The following is a 20504-nucleotide window of genomic DNA, read 5'->3' as shown; positions in this document are numbered from 1 at the left end:
AGATATACTATATATATATATATATATAGATAGATAGATAGATAGATAGATATAGATAGTATATCAGCTTTTTCTCGAGTTGATTACTCATGAAAAATTTTTGGATTTTTGGATTTTTATGCCTCTAAAAAAATCTTTATGTAAACCTAGCCTAAGGGTATGTTCATACTGTGTCTTTTTCTTTTAGTGGACAAGAATATCTGGTTTTTTTGCATGCAGAAGATGTTTAAGGAATTGCTCTTTTTCTTTAGTGTTTTGTTAACCTGGAGCTTCTTTTGTTTTTTAGTATTTTTTGTACTTTCCTGAGCACTTTTTCATTGGTTTTTAGTGAAATGTCATCAATTTTTTGGGCTCCTTTTTACTGCAAGTCTCTGGATTTTTTTTAAATAATGATGACAATGCTAGTCTTTTGTTTGTTTAAAAAAAAAAAAAAAACGCTCAAAGACTCCTGGGCATCTTTTTAGCCTTTCCCATGACTTGTATTGTAAAGTATTAGCAGAAGACAACTTTGAAAGTGTTTCACCCCTTTCGGACCAGATGATTTTTCATTTTTGTGCTTTCATTTTTTCCACCCAGTCTTCCAAGAGCCACAACTTTTTTTTATTTTTACACCCACGTAGCCATATGTGGGCTTGATTTTGCAGGATGATGTATACTTTTGAACGACACCATCCATCATCTGCCGGCAGCTCCATGCACTCGCTCCTGATGAGCAGCTGTTATCATTAAGGGGTTGAGCCTGCTCCTGATGAGCAGCTGTTATCATTAAGGGGTTGAGCCTGCTCCTGATGAGCAGCTGTTATCATTAAGGGGTTGAGCCTGCTCCTGATGAGCAGCTGTTATCATTAAGGGGTTGAGCCTGCTCCTGATGAGCAGCTGTTATCATTAAGGGGTTGAGCCCGCTCCAGATGATCAGCTGTCATTGTTTGGAGATTGAGCCCGATCCTGATGAGCAGCTATCATTAGGGGGTTGCTCCTGCTCCTGATGAGCTGCTGTTATCATTAAGGGGTTGAACCTGCTCCTGATGAGCTGCTGTCATCGTTAGGAGATTGAGCCCACACTTGATGAGCAGCTGTTATTGTTAGGAAGCTAAAAGATGTTCAAAAGCCTGAAGATCTGAACAGGAATGTTGTGTTCTCCTGCATATTAATAAGTTCATTCTTTTGATTGTTTTGTATGCCTTTTTTGAGCAGACTCAGTGTGAACATACCCTAATCATGGTCCAGAATATGTAAAACAATTCTTACTGGATTATCAAACTTCAACTTAAAAAAAAAAAAAAAGGATGATAAGAGACCAGAAAAATTACCAGCAACAACATCAATCTGACAACAGAAGCAAGAAAGATGCAATATAGGAGAAGTGAATCATTGGGAGGAAATGCCAGACGGGGCTAATGAGAGAGTACAAATAATTAGCAGCATTTATCTCCTTCCAGTGAACTACACCCTAAACGGCAAGCTCAAGTTTATGGAGGAATTAGCTTTTCCGGATCCTTTTACATACATGATTACAAAATGCAGAAAAATAACCACGTGGCGCAGCTTATTTACAGAATACAGCAGACGGGTGAAGAACTTCGCAATGTATTATAGGAGTTTAGCAAAGGGTCAGAAGTTTTCTTGCAGCTCTGGTTGTGATTGAACTATAAGGTTATGTTCACACTGCATGTTATTCAGGTCAGATCTGCTCAATAAATTGCCAGAAAAAGCGCTAGGGAATATTGCTATTGATTTGAATACAAAAATGACATTTCACATATAAAGCGCCATGGAATAAATGGAGCTATACTAAAATTAATTATTCTATTCAAATTTTCCGGCTTTTGAACGTCTTAAATGCCTCAGGCTTAGGTCTCTTGTCCACTTGCGATTTCCATGTGCCAGTGCGATCCGATAAAAAAAATCGCATCGCACTCGCACCAGTGTTAAGCTATGAGGCCGTGTCCTCTTACTAAATTTTTAACGGCACGACTCGTGTTCTCGGTGAAATCGCAGCATGCTGCGATTTGCACCGAGTCTCAGCTCTCGCACCCCCATGCAAGCCTATGGGAGCGAGAAGAAAAAATCAGAATACAGGTGGCCTACGCATGTCATACAGATGGCATACGCATGTCACGCGGATCCTTGACACTTGCATACCGCGTCAGACTGGCTACCAGAGGAATCTCCAGTAATACCTGTCCTGGCCGTGGTTACATGCACTGAACTCCGGATGTTGATCTCCCTAATGTCAACCATTCTTGCTTACGAGCTCCGGAGTGCAGCCTGGACTGAACAGCGAGCGCCGAATGATTAATTCCCCGGCGATTGCTGTTCAGTTCATGACAGCTGCAAACAGACTGGGCTGAACTCTGGAGCTCAGGTGACAGATCCGGGGTTCAGTGCAGGTAACCGCAGCCACGACTGGTATTACTGGAGATTCCTCCGGTAGCCAGTCTGACGCTGCTTGCATAACACTCACACAGCACTCACATAACGCTCGCATGTCACACGGATGCTATGTGAGAAAAAAAAACCCACACCGTACGCAGACCACACGCAGGACACTCGACTCACATTTGTAGCAGAGTATCGCTGTGATTTTTTTAACTCAAGTGGACAAGAGTCCTTAGAAGAAGTACCAGCCATTCTTCAGATGTGTTCTGCTAGGAAGACGCTACATACTTTACAATACCAGTCAATCGGATGGCTAAAAAACCCGTCAAAGACGTTCAGGGATTTTTTTTTTACATGTTTCCTGGAAAAAAGAAAAAACGCTAACATTTTCTTTTTGAATTGCTTTATGGGTTTAATAAAATATCCAAAAAACAGCACGGTAGCTCAGTGGTTAGCACTATTGCTTTGCAGCTGTGGGGTCTTGGGTTCAAATCTAGTATAAAAAGGTGTGTGTCCGCTAAAGGAATTTGCACCGTCGCATTTACAATCACAGCATTTTGCACAGACACCCGATTTGACACAGGGAACGTCATAGACAGTTTTGAGGGGAAACTTTAACCCCGCGCTTTACAGTTATTCGCCAAAAAGCCTGCTTACATTAAAGTCAATGGAGCTTGGAGCTACAATTCATTAATAGGAACTCTGATTGGTGGCTATAGGCAATGAAGGACATTCTTAGTATAAGAAGCTTATGTGTGAAGTAATATATCGGTAGAGACAGACAGACACACACAGAGACAGACACACTGATACATACAGAGACACACAGAGACTGATACAGAGACACACAGACACACACAGAGACAGAGACACACAAAGACAGAGACTGATAGAAGCACACAGAGACACAACCACACACACACACACACACAGACACACAGAGACAGATACAGACACACAGAGACACACACAGAGGCATACAGATTCAGAGACACAGAGAAAGACAGACACACAGACAAACACACAAAGAGACACACAAAGACAGACACTCACACAGAAAAATACACAGAGACAAAGATACACATAGACAAAGACACAAAGAGACAAAGACACAAAGAGACAAACACACACAGAGACAAAAGACACACAGACACAGAGACAGAGAGAAAGACAGACAGCCAGAGAGAGAGTGGGAGAAAGGGAGAGACAGACACTTACTTATTATATCGGGCAACACCGGGTACTACAGCTAGTTAATAATATAAGAAGGTAAAATAAGTAAAGCTAAAATGCTGAAAAAAATTATTTAAAACAATCTGAAGTGTAAAACATAAGCAAAAAAACGTACTTCTGGAAATGACCCCCAAAAAATGTTCTGCCTAGAAAAAGCCAAAAAAAAAATTTCCCAACACGTGTTCTGCTGCTAAAACGGATGTTTTTTTGACTGCCGGCAAAAGAAGCAGTGTGAACATACCCTAAGATAACACAAGATCAGGTAAAGCAATGTATTTAGAAAGTTCCTCTATTTATAAATTAAATACATTGAATGTCAAACCGTCCACCAATTAATACATGGCATTGCAGATCTTAGAGTGTATCGGAGTCCGGACACTTCTTCCTGGGAGGAGGCATCCGTCTGTGACCGGCAGAGTTAAAGCCAGCAGGCAGCGTGTTGGATCTGCAAATGTTGTTTCCTGACGCTACGGGATGCATTGCACTGTTTGCGTTGGATTTTATGTCAGTGGCATGCACCGTACAGAATGTATAATTTATCATCCCTCCACGGGGAGGGTCTGCTAAAAAGTTTTTCCCTCTGTCCCCCTGCAGAGAATTGGGCTGAACGTTCCCAACGATTAGTACAGAAGTATAAAAAAAACAAAAAAACGCCTAAAACCTTTCCAACACCAGCAGTACTGGGAAATGATGCGGGTGCTGTATGGTAAGTAGAGGCGCACCCTGCCAATACTCTATTAACGGTGCCGAGCCATAAATTACATTACAATGCCAGAGCTCGGGGAAAAGTGAGACGCAAATGTCATCAGGTGAATACGGCCCAAGACAAATACTCGCCACTTTTTCTGCGCTGTCCGTATGATTAATTAATGTTATGGACAAAATAAAATCCCACTACTTAATAATTAGACATTAAACGTTCTTCAAATTTTTAAGATTTACAACTTTTTGCTAAAAGCCCCCTCATTGTTTTTAAGATCTCTGCTTGCTGTCAACGTATGGAAACATTCTTGATTAAATCCAGACACTGAAAGCCAGCATAGTCCTGGTCCTGCTCCCAGCTGATGGGTTTATTATATGCTAATTGTATACAGTGTGTCCACTGCAATTAACTTGAGAACGGCGGCAGCTATAGGTATAGAAGTGGTGTCTAGGTATAGTAAAGTAGCCATGCGCTACACAATGAAACCACCTATAGTGCCACCTGGTGGAAAACAATGGAGTTAGCATCTTTATCTCGAAAACGGAACGAGATACAGAAAAAAAGTATATTAAAAAAATTGTAGGGCATCATCAATTCAATACGAATCAACACCTTGCATACAGAAATGCTATGATATGAAACCCATGACCCCCCCAAAACATTGAATGCTGGTCAAACATATGGCCCACATTTAACTTTGATGCTCAGAGTGGCCACCGTCAGCTGCAATGCACATCTGGACTCTGGACAGCATATTGTATCTTGCTGCACGTTGTGCAATATCGTAGGTGACACGTTTGCACAAGCATCTGTGATACGTCGTTGTAGGTCCTGTAATGTTGGTGGAGGGGTTGCATACACCTGCTGTTTGATGTGACCTCACAGAAAGAAGTCCAATGGGGTCAGGTCAGGTGAGCGTGGAGGCCACTCCACGCAGCCACTATACCCAATGACTTGTAGGAAGGTCTCCATGAGGTATCGCTTCACATCCGCAGCCTTGTGAGTTTTACACGTTCTAATCATAGCATTTCTGTATGCAAGGTGTCCATTCGTATTGAATTGATGATGCCCTACAACTTTGTAATTCACTTTTTTTCTCTACCTCGTTCCGTTTTCACGATAAAATGCTAACTCCGTTGTTTTCCACCAGGTGGCGCTATAGGTGGTTTCATTGCGTAGCGCATGGCTACTTTACTATACCTAGACACCCCTTCTATGCCTATAGCTGCCGCCATTCTCAAGTTAATGGAGGTGGACAGGATATGGGTGGACACACTGTATATAGAGAGTGAGTTCTGTAGGATTGCATCCTGCGCATGTTGTTTTTTACATAATGCAGGTCGTTCACCTTTGGGAATTTTTGTTTTTTCTTACATGCATGTATTTGTGGCTAAAAATAATTTTTGCAATTGGGTTTCTTTACAAATGTTTCACTTTTTACCTTCCATAGTCTTTATTGTTGCACCTATGAGCTAAAGAATGAGTTAACTGAGAATTTCTCAGTGAGTTTGTCATGATGATCTGACAGGGCAGATCATAGCTCTTTTATCTATAATTTTCTGAGTTCTTCTTAGCTGATGTATGAGTGCAGACTACAAAGGAAAACAGAAATTGTAAAAAAAACATAATGATGCAAATTTTTGTATGAAACCTGATTTTCAGACCCAAATACCATACATGTATTTAACAAAAAAAAAAACTGCTTCCAAAAATGGACAACGCTAGTCACGAGAACAACTGAAAGCGGCACATTAAGGTGAATTGCCTTTGGTACGCAGTCATGATGCATTCGCTTCCTTGCCTAAAGCCCGCTTTACACGCTGCAATATATCTTACAATGTGTCGGCGGAGTCACGTCGTAAGTGACGCACATCCGGCATTGTAAGTTACATTGCAGTGTTTAACTGCTACGTGCGATTGAATGGTAAAACGTTCATTGCACGCACGTCGTACATTCCTCATGAATTGTACGTCAGATTGTTCATCGTACCCGGGGTAGCACACATTTCAGTGTCTGACACCCCGGGAACGATGAACAGATCTTACATACGTCCTGCGGCTCCCGGCCGGTAATGCGGAAGGAAGGAGGTGGGCGGGATGTTTACGTCCCGCTCAGCTCCGCCCCTCCGCTTCTATTGGCCGACTGCCGCGTGACGTCGATGTGACGCCGAACGTCCCTTCCACTCCAGGAAGTGGACGTTCACCGCCCACATCGAGGTCGTATGGAAGCTAAGTATGTGTGACGGGGTTATTCGTTTGTGCGGCATGTTCAACAAATTGAATGTGCCACACATACGATGGGGGCGTTGCAAATCGCATACGATATCGTATGCGAAATTGCAACGTGTAAAGCAGGCTTTAGTATCAGCAATGGACCAGTGCTTTCAAGACTTCCTCAATCCATGTAAAAAGGGCAAAAGTTATTGGTTTGCAAAAAAAAATAAATAAATAAAATAAATTCTAAAATATTTCAGTAAAAAAGCACAAAAAAATCTGGATTTTCCTGTGTGACAGACTGATCCATCACACTGGCCGTTCTCACCAGCTGGAAGCGTCTGATAGCATGACACTAAACTATACTTAGCAGCACCGCAAAGCTCAATTCACTGGGACAGATCTCCATTTCCGAAAAGGTTGGGAAAAATTGACTATTTTCAGGAACATTATTAATCGCTAAACTAAATACCTGTTTTATCAAAGAAGAAAAACCAATTATAAACCTTAGATGGCTGAGGCCACACGAGGATTAGTGCGAGTCCTCGCATGACACTCGGCTCAAGCTCACCCAGTGGGAGCCGACTGTCATGTGACTGTGGTCTGATTGTGCGATCAGACCACAGATGCGGAGGGGACGGCCGACGATGTGGAAGAGAGGAAGGAGTTTATCTCCTCCGTTGCCGGGTGATGTGAGATTTGCACTGCTCTCGCGTTACACCGGTGTAATGCAAGAACAGTGTGATGTTTCTCTCACCCCATAGACTTGCATGGGTGCGAGTGGATCAGGATCATTCTACCCACAGCATGCTGCGAGTTCTCAGAAAAAAATTGCTCATGGGAGCTGCCCCATAGAGTAATATTGGTCCGATTGGTATGTGATTTTTTTTTTTTTTTCATCACATTCCATTATTAGGGCTCATTCACATGACCGTTCCGTTTGTCCTGTTCAGTTAATGTTTTTTTGCGGACCCACGAAGAGGACCATCTTTTCAATGTCTTTTGTGTAGGATCGGATGGCACACGGCAGCACTTCCGTTTGCATTCGATCCTACAAAAAACGCATCGGACGCCGTATGTCTGTACCGTTATTATGGAACATGTCCTATTCTGTTCTGTAGTAATGGACCGTGACTCAATACAAGTCAATGGGCCCGCAAATTCCCTGGAAGCCACACGGAAGCACTTCCGTGTGACCTCCGTCGGGTTTCCCTGCAGTCTGTGTCCCGCTCCCCCGCCAGCCCCGCGGCTGCCCACACTGCAATGTCAACATATGCTCGCACTGCAGTGCGAGCAGCCGCGGGGATGAACTCCTGCACTCCTGACGTCAGCGCTCGTCACTGACCGCTGCGTTCTCACATCACCTCTCACGGACGACCTGAGACTGTGACTAGCGGTGACATCACGGGCCGCTCACGAGAGGTGATCTGAGAATGCAGCGGTCATTGATCTCAGTGACCAGTGCTGACGTCAGGAGTGCAGCGGCTTCCATCACTGCAGGTAATGTACCTAGCTAACCTCCTGAAGTCAGTACTGGTGATGCCCTGCAGTGACCTGGGCTGACCTCATGATGTTAGCTCAGGTCATTATTCTCAGGCTGGGAAGGATCCAAGAACTGCGGACCTCCCTAGTCTGAGAATACCAGACTACAGCTGTCCGCTTTACCTAGACTGGTGATCCAATTTGAGGAGGACCCCAGGTTTTTTGTTTTAAATTATTTAATTTAAAAAAACAGCGTGGTGTGCCCTCTGTTTTGGATTACCAGCCAAGGTGTAGTTGCCAGCTGTGGTCTACAGGCTGCAGCTGTCTGCTTTACCCAAGCTGGCTACAAAAAAATAGGCGAAACCACACGTCGTTTTTTTTTTAATTATTTATTTTTTGGCTAAATACAAGGCTAAGCACCTTTTAATGCCACATGAAAGGCACTAAAGTGTGCAAGATTACAAAATGCTGGGGAGTGAGTGGGATATTATATTGTCTTTCTCATCTATTATCTATCTATCCATCCCTCTATCTATCCCTCTATTCATTCATTCATTCCTCTCTCTATTTATCCCTCTATCTCTCTGCCTCTATCCATCTATCTATATCTATTCATTTATCTATCTAGGTGCTTCCGTTTTTTGCGGTCCGCAAAACAAACGGAAGGCACACGGATGCCACACGGATGACACGCAGCCAGTATACAGAACGGAACGGATGTCACACGGATGTCACACAGATGCATCCATGAAAAAAACAGGACCGTTTTTTGAGAACCGCAAAAACGGATCGGTCGTGTGAATGTAGCCTTACTTGCCGTGTGTGCTGACCCCTAGATTCCTAATTCTTCTCTATACTTAGAGGAAAATGTGGAGCCACTAAGCCTTAACAGTGGCTGGTGACAGCTGTGGATGTTCTACCGGCCTCAACCATATGCAGCATTATGCACCGTACCAACCTGGTTAATCTTACTGATACAGGTTGCCAAGATATTGGCCACATTAATAGCTGGATTGTGTAGTAACGCAACCTTATGTACACGCGCATTCAGTGTTGGACTCGGACACAAGAGGGCCCTTGTGCAAGAACAATATATGGGCCCCTGCAGTCCAATAGCTCAGTATAATGCACAATGCAACCTGCTTTCCAGGTGGTAGCGGGTCCCCTCACCTCTTGGGCCCCTGTGCATGTCCACCCCTGTGCATGTCCACCCCTGCCCGAATGTATAGCACAGACTGAGAAGCTGAACCCACTCCATAAAGGGTAGATGCTGGCTGTTGACTACAGTAAGCATGTGCCTATAACAGCAACAAAAGGCGCTATTCTGCTGCTGTCTAACCATTTAACACTAGAAGTCCCAGAGAGGGGTCATTTAACATTTCTACCTTTGGAACCCAGAGACGGGTCGAATGACCTGAAGGATTTTAGCTAACATCCTATAATCACCGTCTTTTGTTCTGTAATTAAGGCCATTACTGTCGCACCACAGGAGGTTGTTATTTTCCATTGAGTTTAGCCATTTAGTTTCTAGTTAGTTCTATTCAGTTTGGACTAAGGGTCATTTTACCCTCTTTCGGGACTTCAGGGGGGACCTCGAAATTTCTTGGACTTCTAGTGTTAAATGCCGCTGTCAATCACAGATAGTGGCATTTAAATGGTTCAGTTGCCAGTACTGGTAGCCATCAGTCTCTCTGTGACATGATCGTTGAGTGCCGAATGACTAGCCAAGGCAGGTGGAGGTATGCTGATGGCTCCCATTTCATTTCTCTTGGTCTTCCTGCCCAGCCTAGCCTGTGGCTGGGCTTCATAGGAGACCATCAATATCACTACATACTTCTTCTCTACAGTAGTAGTTTTAAGCACCCAAGGGACACTAAAAAAATTAAATAAAAATTAACTTTAAATCCCCCAATTTAACAAATAAAATAAAAATCCCACTCTGTGAAAAATATAAAATTGGTAATCACAAAAGGTAAATAAAAAATAATTAAAAAGTAATCAAAATATCGAATTTACTCCAAAATTGAAAAAAAAAAGTTATGGCTCTTAAAAGAAGGTAAAAAAAAAATGGAAGAGCACAAAAATGAAAAATGAGCCAGTCACAAAGGGGTTAAAACCATCAGAACAGGCTGTCATAATGGCTAAATTGCATCAATGGGCATATAATTTTTATACTTTCTAGCCAATGTGCCAGGCAAACATGTTGGCTCTAGCACAGTTGCTAACGGTTGCTGACCTCTAGACTGGAATTCCATAAAAGCTTTATCTTTTTGATACATGCAGCTAAAAACTGTGGGTCAGATTTGCCAAGACTGTTAAGAAAAATTGCCTTTGTGGCCCTTAACGACCAATCACAGTCCAGCTTTCATTTTTCAAGAGCAAAATTTTAAATGAAAGCTGCAATGTGATTGGTTGTTACAGGCTGCGATTGCAATTTTTCTTTTGGACCATTTTGAAAAATTTTCCTCAATGAGTATACAATTATACAGAAAATGTGATGGAAAAATTTGGGCGACTGAACAAACCCTTGTCTCTGCAGCATGTCAAGAATTTCTACATGCGCCATTCATGTATGGAACAATAGCAAAACTTTATTGCAATCGATCGGTCCCCTGTGACACACATGGATGCAAGGATCCAGTTACTAACATTCACTGCTGCTATTCCCCAGGGTACCGTTACGATAACTGACACCTAAAATCAATCTTCAGGGCGATCATATTACAATGTACAAATATATGAGGGGATAGTATAGAGCTCTCTATAATGATCTTTTTACACCTAGGCGTGCGACGAGAATAAGGGGGCATCCACTATGTCTAGCGGAAAGAAGGTTTAGTCATATTCACAGAGATTCTTCACTGTAAGAGCAGTGAGACTAGGAAACTGTCTGCCACCTGATGTTGTAATGGTTGATTCACTACCAAAATGTAAGAGAGCCCTGTATGCCTTTCTCGAAGAAACTAATATTACCGGTTATGTGCACTAGATTCTGCGATGGCGCGTTGATCCAGGGAACTAGTCTGATTATAGTATGTGGAGTCGGGAAGGAATTTTTCCCCTAGTATAAAGCTATTGCTGTGTGCCCCATGGGGTTTTTACCTTCCTCTGGATCAACATGTTAGGTTATGGGTTGAACTGAATGGACTTAAGTCTACCTTCAACCCTAAAAGAACTATGAAACTATCAGATTCCCAGCCTATTGCTGTGTGCCTTGTTAATGCTATATACTGCAAACCTGCTCCTTCAACTTTGCTGAACTTTTAGTGGGGAAGCCTGGAGCGCCTCTTGCCAAAATGGAGTGAATGGCATTGACAAAGTTTTTACCGGCAGATACTATAATACAATGATATCCTGATAGGGCTGCACACAATGAAATCCACTTACTTCCATGTAACCTCCAGCTGCAGCTTAATGGTGCCCAACTCAGTGATGTCCACGATGATGATTCTCGGCCGAGTGGTAAAAAAGTCAGAGCTGTCACAAGTCACAACCCCGACGGAGATAGTGGTTAAGCCCCGAAGTTCTACCACCTGAAAAATGCAGAAATAAAGAGAATGGGTTCTTAAAGTGCAATTTCACTGGATTTTATTAATTTAAACTGAGTGCCTCCTCCAATTGCCCCTGCTCTACTGACTCTGGAACAGATTTTATTCTTGCTCTGTGCCGATCCATTCCAATTATTCCACCTGGTAACGAAGATACACATTTTTCTTTCAATCAACTGGGCATATACCACATAACTTTTGTGTGGATGTGGCTGTGTTTTCTCTCTTGCCAGCGTCTTTTCCTTCATCCAACTGGGCATATACCACAAAACATTTATGTGGGTGTGGCTGTGTTTTAATTGGCCAACGTCTTTTCCTTCAACCGAGTGCATACCACAGAACTCTTCTATGGCTGCAGCCGTGTTTTGATAGGTCATAGTCTGTCACGATGACTATGGGATAGCGGTGAACGAGGGCTCCTAAGCTGACTCTCAAACTAGGGGGCCCAATGCTATCCCTAACCTCAGGGATACTCTTGATAGTGGAGAGGCCTGAGTCTCCTTCCTGGCCCTACTCCTGACCAGTCCTGATCTGATTCCCCCTTACCCCAGGAAGGGACGGGACAGGAATGTGTTGAAAACCACAGATAAAGACAGACAAGGGAAAACTAAAACTCTGTCTAACAGCATGCACACACAAAGGTAAAAACAATAAGAGATCCAGGAGGAAAAACAACAGCAGGAAGGAAGCACAAAATATCAGGGGTAAGCTCCACAACCACTCCAAACAACAGCTTTCACCAGAGAGTCTGGTACACCATACCTTACAGACAAACAAAAAATAAACTATAGCTGTTATGGGTAGAAGGTTTCAACCAGCATAAATAGGAGAGGATCAGATGTGATAGGTCTCCCTACAACATCTGATTAAGGCTATGTGCGCACAGTGCGTTTTTCCCGCTGCGTTTTTATGCGTTTTTCCCCGCTGCGTTTTTCGGGTGCGTTTTTGGGCTCAAAACTGCATGACTTTGCTTCCCCAGTAAGCCTATGAGATTCAATTTTTGCTGTCTGCACGCAACTTTTTTTTTAGCTGCGTTATTGAGCTGAAAAAAAAAATGGTCATGTCAATTCTTTTCTGCGTTTTACTGCAATGCATTGGAAAAACACAGCAAAACGCATAGATCAAAAACGCAGCAAAACGCACTGAAACGTGGAAAAAACGCATGCGTTTTTACTGATGCGTTTTTTCTACGTGTGCGTTTTTGTGCGTTTTTTTTGCCTAAAGGAGCAATCAGACTAGTAGAGATTAAGGGGCACTTTGCACGCTGCAACATCGCAAGCCAATGCTCGCGATGCCGAGCGCGATAGTTCCCGCCCCGTCGCAGCTGCGATATCATGGTGATAGTTGGCGTAGCGAACATTATCGCTACGACAGCTTCACATGCACTCACATGCCCTGCGACGTCGCTCTGGCCGGCGACCCGCCTCCTTATTAAGGGGGCGGGTCGTGCAGCGTCATAGCGACGTCACACGGCAGGCGGCCAATAGAAGCGGAGGGGCGGAGATGAGAGGGACGTAAACATCCCGCCCACCTCCTTCCTTCCGCATAGCTGGCGTGAGCCGCAGGACGCAGGTAGGAGATGTTCCTCGCTCCTGCAGCTTCATACACAGCGATGTGTGATGCCGCTAGAACGAGGAACAACATCGTAACATCGGTCATTTCCAAATTATGGAAATGACCGACGCTACACCGATGATAAGATTACGACGATTTTGCGCTCGTTAATCGTATCAAAAAGGCTTTACAAACTACGATATCACCTGCGACGCCGGATGTGCGTCACTTTCAATTTGACCCCACTGACATCGCACCTGCGATGTCGTAGTGTGCAAAGTGCCCCTAACTCTTACTAGCCTACCTATGAAGCAGCACACAGCAGGTTGACAACTGAGTCTGCAGTGTTGATCCCAGACACTAAAGACACCATTGGGAGAAGTACCAGAATCTGCAATCTGAACCCAATGCCTCCAAGACAGGCAGCGAAGTTTGTGCAAAACTCCATGTGACATCGTCAAAGGAAAAAAGACAAATACTCAGAGAAATTCTGTTGTATATGCCAAATTGATTTAATGGTAAATGTGCACCCTTATTACCAATGGAGGAGGGGTTATACATGTGGATCAAAGGGGCAAAGAAGAAAAAGTAAAACTGCTCCGAAATCAGTAGAGCTGTGCCAATTGGCCAAGGTATACAGTTTATCTTAAAAATTCCAGAGAAAGGTTCTCTTTAATATCTTTTATATCCTATAAATACCAGGGCGTTGCAGGATTGCTGTCCTACTGATGGTTTCATCTATGGGTTGCATGAACTACAATACTCATGTGATCAATTTACTGAAGATATTAGTCCCAAGCAATTACCAAACCACCTGATTTGTGGCCCAAGAAGAGGAATCTAAATAAAGTCCCTGATTCATTCCTGGAATTACAGTAATGTCTCTGACAGTCGCACATCTGTCCAGGGTTACCGTGTAGATTTATTCGAGTGCTGCTGGTTACACTCGGCCAGCCACTGTGCGCCATGCTAAGCCGTCTATGCACTGAGTGCACATATATAATGTAAGGTATGCATACCTTTTTACCCTACAGACCTTTAACACTGAGGGGTGTCTTGGAGGGCAGCCAGATGCCATAAATTCTCTTTAAAGGTTCCATATGTTTCTGGACATATGGGAATTATTAGGGTAACTACTCTGCTGCTGATGTGAGACTGTACAGTAGAAATAGACAATTACTAACAATCTGACTACAAACCGTGATGGTCAATTCCAATGTATTTCCTTATCGACTGATGGCTTACAAACTGGAACAATTCTAACCCTATGGCCATGTTCCCAAATAGCGCAAACCCTGATTTTTTCCATTCCATACTTTGGGCAAAAAATCTGCTGCGTTTAACAGTTCAGGCAAGATGGATGCAATTTCATGGATACTCATGCCCATGATGCATTTGAAGATGTTGCAGAGCTGTGCAGAAATGCGTTTTTTTTCCCTGTAGGACTTTTTTCCCCATTAAGGTTAATGAAGCCGATCAACAAAAAAATGGCATCAAAAAAGCACAGAAAACATGCAAATGTGAACGCGGGATTGCATTTTCTCAAAGCAGTTGAATGACTTTTTCCTGCTTTAAAAAAGCCATGATTTAATACATCCATAGACTTTTATAGCGAGCCGGAAAAAAATGCATGTTAAATAGCTATGGCGGTTTTATGTGTGGACTGGAGTACCTAGCACCCAAAGGAGGAATTCATCCACAAGGCCCACCCCACTGCTACTCTACATAGACATATTACTTGTTCCTACTGGAGTTTGTACATGTACATGACGCACAATACAATGTTTAAGGCCTCATTCACACATCAGTATTTCATGCGCCCCCACAATAATTTTACTACAATCAGGGACTGGCTTACATTTTTGCTGTATTTACACCACTTTTGTGGAGAAAATTATGTTGAATTTCTTGTCAGTGCTAGCCTGTGCCCCCTTTCTATAAAGCTTTGCTCTTTTAAAAAAGTCCCCATCACCCATATATAGCCTATATAGCCTAATCCCCCTCCCCCACATATAGCCTATACAGCCTATATAGCCTAATTCCCCCTCCCTTACATAAAGCCTAGTCCCCCTCTCTCACATATAGCCTGCATAGTCTAGTCCTACCTCCCCCATTATTAGCCTATAATGCCTAGTCCCCCCTCCCCACGAATAGCCTATATAGCCTAATCCCTCCTCCTCCACATATAGCTTAGAAAGTGTAGTCCCCCCTCCACCATATATAGCCTATAAAGCATAGTCCCCCCTCGCCCATATATAGCCTAGTCCCCCTCCCCCACATATAGCCTATATAGCCTTGTTCCCCCTTTCCCACATATAGCCTAATCCCCCCTCTCCCATATATAGCATAGTCCCCCTCCCCCACATATAGCCTAGTCCCACCTCCCCCACATATAGCCTATATTGTCTAGTCCTCCTCCCTCATATATAGCCTAGTTCCCCCTCCCAAACATATGCCTAGACCTCAATCTCCCAAAATTGATGCATATTTCTATTACACATATTAGTTTATACAATAGTATTTAAAACTGCTTCTCCTACCAATTTTCTGAGCTCAAGGAAGGAGTCTTGTCAATGATAACATTAGCAGAAGAGGGAGTAGTAGAGGTCCGGCCAGTGGCAGCAATCACCCAGCACCAATCACATCACAGCCACACCAAGCCCCTACTCCGAGAGGTGAGGGTGCAGACTGCACAGCATGTGGCTACTATGGTAGCCTCACTGATCCCCCTCCTACATTGTCGGGGGACAATGGAAGCTGGCCAGTTTGGCACCGCAGCAGGAGAGGTGTCATCTAGCACTGTTATTTGCTCCTCAACTAATCTGCATCCATAGTGGAACATTCCCTCCTACTCCTGCTGTGCTGTTGCAAGGTAATGGAGTCAGACTGACACCTGTGAAGGAGAGAGGTTACTGTCATTGGCATTTCTCCACCTTCATAGGTGTCAGTCTGACTCCAACACCCAGCGCCAGCAGGAGAAGTAGGGAGTGTGCCGCTATGGACGCAGAATAGATCAGTAGTGACGAGCTGTGCTAGGGTAGGAGGAGAAGGAGCCTTCCATCTGTTGTCCCCCTGCAGCGGGGCCCACCGGAGGACTTCTGGATTTCCCGGTGGGCTAGTCTGAGCCGATCAATGTTATTCTACACATAAAAAAATGCATAAAACCGCTATGTCACCTGTGCATCAAAAATACATTAAAAAAAAGATAAAAAACGCAAAAAAAATAAACAGAGCAGAATGCTATTTGCACAGAGCCGTGTGAAAAACATGCAGAAAATGAACAGTTATAGGAAGATGGCCTGTGGCTAGAAACTGCAATTTAACATTATCCCACGCCACCTAACCTCTATCATAATGCTGCTCTTATTAACCCATTCCCATCGTGCCTGCCTTAATGGTCAGTGAAACAATGGTTTCATTTCATTTAATTTCCATGGAGTGCCTGTCAAATCGCAGGGTCACCTTTGTCTCTATTATAAGCTTAAAAAGTTATCCAAGTGCCATGGAGCAATTCCGTGGACAAACACTAAAAAATGTATCATTGGTAGTAAATTGCAATGTCAGTGAGTCGCCGTTCACACGTCCGATTTTTCCATGTTCAAGAAAAACAGACTGATTATTTTCTCATACATGGAGAAATTTAAAAAAAAAATTCTCCTTCTCCATTCTGACAGTCATTGAAAATTTGATCACACTCTGTTGTCATCCGAGTGCAGTCCGATATTTTCACAGACTCATAGGGCGGCTTTGCACACTACGACATCGCAGGTGCGATGTCGGTGGGGTCAAATCGAAAGTCAAAAAGAGGAAATCCTTGACTATGACGTCAGCTCACCATGTGCTGCAGAGCGCTCTGCAGCACATGGTGAGCTGACGTCATAGTCAAGGATTTCCTCTTTTTGTCTCCCCTCCCCTTTTCATTGCTTCTTAAAAGGACTCTTCCTTGGCCTCTGTAAAGTTCTTTTCCCTGAAGAAGGAGATAGTTGGGGTCTCCGAAACGCGTAGGAATGAAATAATAAAAGAATCATCTGTTCTGACATCAACGTCTGTGGTCTTCAAGCGCGGCAAAAAACCTGTTTTCTTCAGTTTTTCCTTTGATGTTCCACTTGTGTAACAGGGCTGCTGCTGGACCGCTTGGGCGCTCACTTTTGCTGTTAATGGAGTTGTGACTGGCACAACCCGATCAGGTGAGTGCATTACTTCTTTATGATTTTGCACAATATATCGGGTAAGACCCTATTGCGCCTTTTCTCTCCCATATAGTACATACATAAATGGGGAGGCTTCGACCAGGTCAGACCACCAAACATCCATTACCTTGATTTCAAAATTCTCGCAGAGATTCGGTATAAATATCCTCTCCTCCTCGTCCCACATCTGGCTGTCGTCAGTTTCTATCTTGCCTTTTAACCTCCACCTCTGGCGACCCAAACGGATCAGAACCTAAAGAACAGCATGCAATAAGATGAGCCATGGGGGATACAGACAGTGTGCTGGTTCTGGGTATTTACAGCCGGACTTTGTACAAGGCAGAAATCTCTCCCCCATGTGTGGTGAAGACTGTGGGCTTATGAAGTTAAATGTCCCAGCGGGAGGGGAACTGGTGACCTTCTCTGTCAGTGACCAGGAACTTTTATTGGTACAAAGTAAAACTATGCAGTAAAACTATGGGAAATCGCTTGGCTGCTTAGAGTACAAATGACGCATAAATAAGAAAGAAACCTAAACTGAGAACTTATTGCAATCAATTTCTATGACATAATGAAGATTTAAAAGGATTTTCCCACCAAATACAATGATCACCTCTCCATAGGAAAGTTGATAACAGTAGAAGATTACTGGAGATTCAGCACTGATGCACTGTAGAGCCGGCTGTCAGTCAGTGTTGGGGAGTGGTTACAGCCGCTGCTCACTATGCATAGAGCGTTACCGGATTGAAGCCATGCTGGCCGCGCTTCTATGACTGAAAGCCAGAGGCTGGTGGGAGGAAAGAAGTTAATTTTCTCCCAGTAGCTGGGCTTTCAGTGTAGTGGCTAGGCAGTTTTGGAACTCTATTAACCTGCAGATTAATTCCATATCTGCAGAATAATAGCATTTGGGGATGTTACAATGATTTAGATTGCAAGTTATTTCTTTTTTACCTATTTTTTGTTTAGCTTTAACTTATGTGACACATTGTACCCCCCATAAGGTTATAAAAGCGCTGCAGAATATGTTGCCGCTATAGAAAGAAAGATTTTTTTATTATTATTTTATTATATTATTATTATTATTACATATGGGAAGCTTTTCAACATATATATATATATATATATATATATACTTTTTGTTTTTAAATCTGATTTCTCTGTAGCTGGGGATGGTATATTATCCCCAGTTACAGTTGAAATGTAGTCTCCTGGCTGCATAGCAGAGCTCACTGGTTCTCCTAGGACCCAGCTGCTCCTGGTCCCTCACTAGGCACAAAAATCGTGACTGCTGGTGCCACAGGAGGAACAGATATACAACTATCGGGAAGGCAGAGATGGTAACAAACTGTTTGCATGGGAAGCTCGGCTGTGTCTGACAGCCAGCTCACCTCCCCACAGCTGCACAATTGTGTGCAGCTACTGTACTATTCAGTTACATTTGCTGTCCTAGTCAATACATTATGGAACATCACAGCAGAGTAGAACGTGGCCCATATTGTCTAGGGTTGAAGTTAAACCTACAGCTTTTGTAGGTAAAAGCAATTGTGCCATTACCAATGCCAACATGACCAATGCTGTGTATGTATGTGTATGTGTGTGCTCGTGTGTTAGTGTGTGTATATATATATATACAGTTAGGTCCAGAAATATTTGGACAGTGACACAATTTTCGCGAGTTGGGCTCTGCAGCCACCACATTGGATTTGAATTGAAATCTCTACAACAGAATTCAAGTGCAGATTGTAACGTTTAATTTGAAGGTTTGAACAAAAATATCTGATAGAAATTGTAGGAATCGTACACATTTCTTTACAAACACTCCACATTTTAGGAGGTCAAAAGTAATTGGACGAATAAACCAAACCCAAACAAAATATTTTTATTTTCAATATTTTGTTGCGAATCCTTTGGAGGCAATCACTGCCTTAAGTCTGGAACCCATGGACATCACCAAATGCTGGGTTTCCTCCTTCTTAATGCTTTCCCAGGCCTTTACAGCCGCAGCCTTCAGGTCTTGCTTGTTTGTGGGTCTTTCCGTCTGAAGTCTGGATTTGAGCAAGTGAAATGCATGCTCAATTGGGTTAAGATCTGGTGATTGACTTGGCCATTACAGAAGGTTCCACTTTTTTGCACTCATGAACTCCTGGGTAACTTTGGCTGTATGCTTGGGGTCATTGTCCATCTGTACTATGAAGCGCCGTCCGATCAACTTTGCGGTATTTGGCTGAATCTGGGCTGAAAGTATATCCCGGTACACTTCAGAATTCATCCGGCTACTCTTGTCTGCTGTTATGTCATCAATAAACACAAGTGACCCAGTGCCATTGAAAGCCATGCATGCCCATGCCATCACGTTGCCTCCACCATGTTTTACAGAGGATGTGGTGTGCCTTGGATCATGTGCCGTTCCCTTTCTTCTCCAAACTTTTTTCTTCCCATCATTCTGGTACAGGTTGATCTTTGTCTCATCTGTCCATAGAATACTTTTCCAGAACTGAGCTGGCTTCATGAGGTGTTTTTCAGCAAATTTAACTCTGGCCTGTCTATTTTTGGAATTGATGAATGGTTTGCATCTAGATGTGAACCCTTTGTATTTACTTTCATGGAGTCTTCTCTTTACTGTTGACTTAGAGACAGATACACCTACTTCACTGAGAGTGTTCTGGACTTCAGTTGATGTGTGAACGGGTTCTTCTTCACCAAAGAAAGTATGCGGCGATCATCCACCACTGTTGTCATCCGTGGACGCCCAGGCCTTTTTGAGTTCCCAAGCTCACCAGTCAATTCCTTTTTTCTCAGAATGTACCCGACTGTTGATTTTGCTACTCCAAGCATGTCTGCTATCTCTCTGATGGATTTTTTCTTTTTTTTCAGCCTCAGGATGTTCTGCTTCACCTCAATTGAGAGTTCCTTAGACCGCATGTTGTCTGGTCACAGCAACAGCTTCCAAATGCAAAACCACACACCTGTAATCAACCCCAGACCTTTTAACTACTTCATTGATTACAGGTTAACGAGGGAGACGCCTTCAGAGTTAATTGCAGCCCTTAGAGTCCCTTGTCCAATTACTTTTGGTCCCTTGAAAAAGAGGAGGCTATGCATTACAGAGCTATGATTCCTAAACCCTTTCTCCGATTTGGATGTGAAAACTTTCATATTGCAGCTGGGAGTGTGCACTTTCAGCCCATATTATATATATAA

The 20504-nt window shown here is 43.3% G+C and overlaps 1 protein-coding gene across 5 annotated transcripts in view; it reads right to left on the bottom strand.

Annotated features, from left to right (window-relative positions):
- RIPOR3 (RIPOR family member 3) overlaps positions 1-20504 on the bottom strand; it is a 259002-nt gene that overhangs the window by 76104 nt on the left and 162394 nt on the right. For all 5 annotated transcript variants that reach the window (XM_075350608.1, XM_075350607.1, XM_075350606.1 and 2 more), the window contains 2 exons: positions 17431-17556; positions 11399-11544 (listed from right to left, as the gene is read on the bottom strand). In XM_075350608.1, coding sequence (XP_075206723.1) covers positions 11399-11544; positions 17431-17556 — 272 coding nt within the window. The remainder of the gene's footprint in view (positions 1-11398; positions 11545-17430; positions 17557-20504) is intronic.

This window comes from Anomaloglossus baeobatrachus, chromosome 5 (genome assembly GCF_048569485.1).
Source record: "Anomaloglossus baeobatrachus isolate aAnoBae1 chromosome 5, aAnoBae1.hap1, whole genome shotgun sequence".
Lineage (NCBI taxonomy): Eukaryota > Metazoa > Chordata > Amphibia > Anura > Aromobatidae > Anomaloglossus > Anomaloglossus baeobatrachus.
Note: the sequence above shows the minus strand (reverse complement) of the source record. Positions and strands in the feature narration are given on the sequence as shown.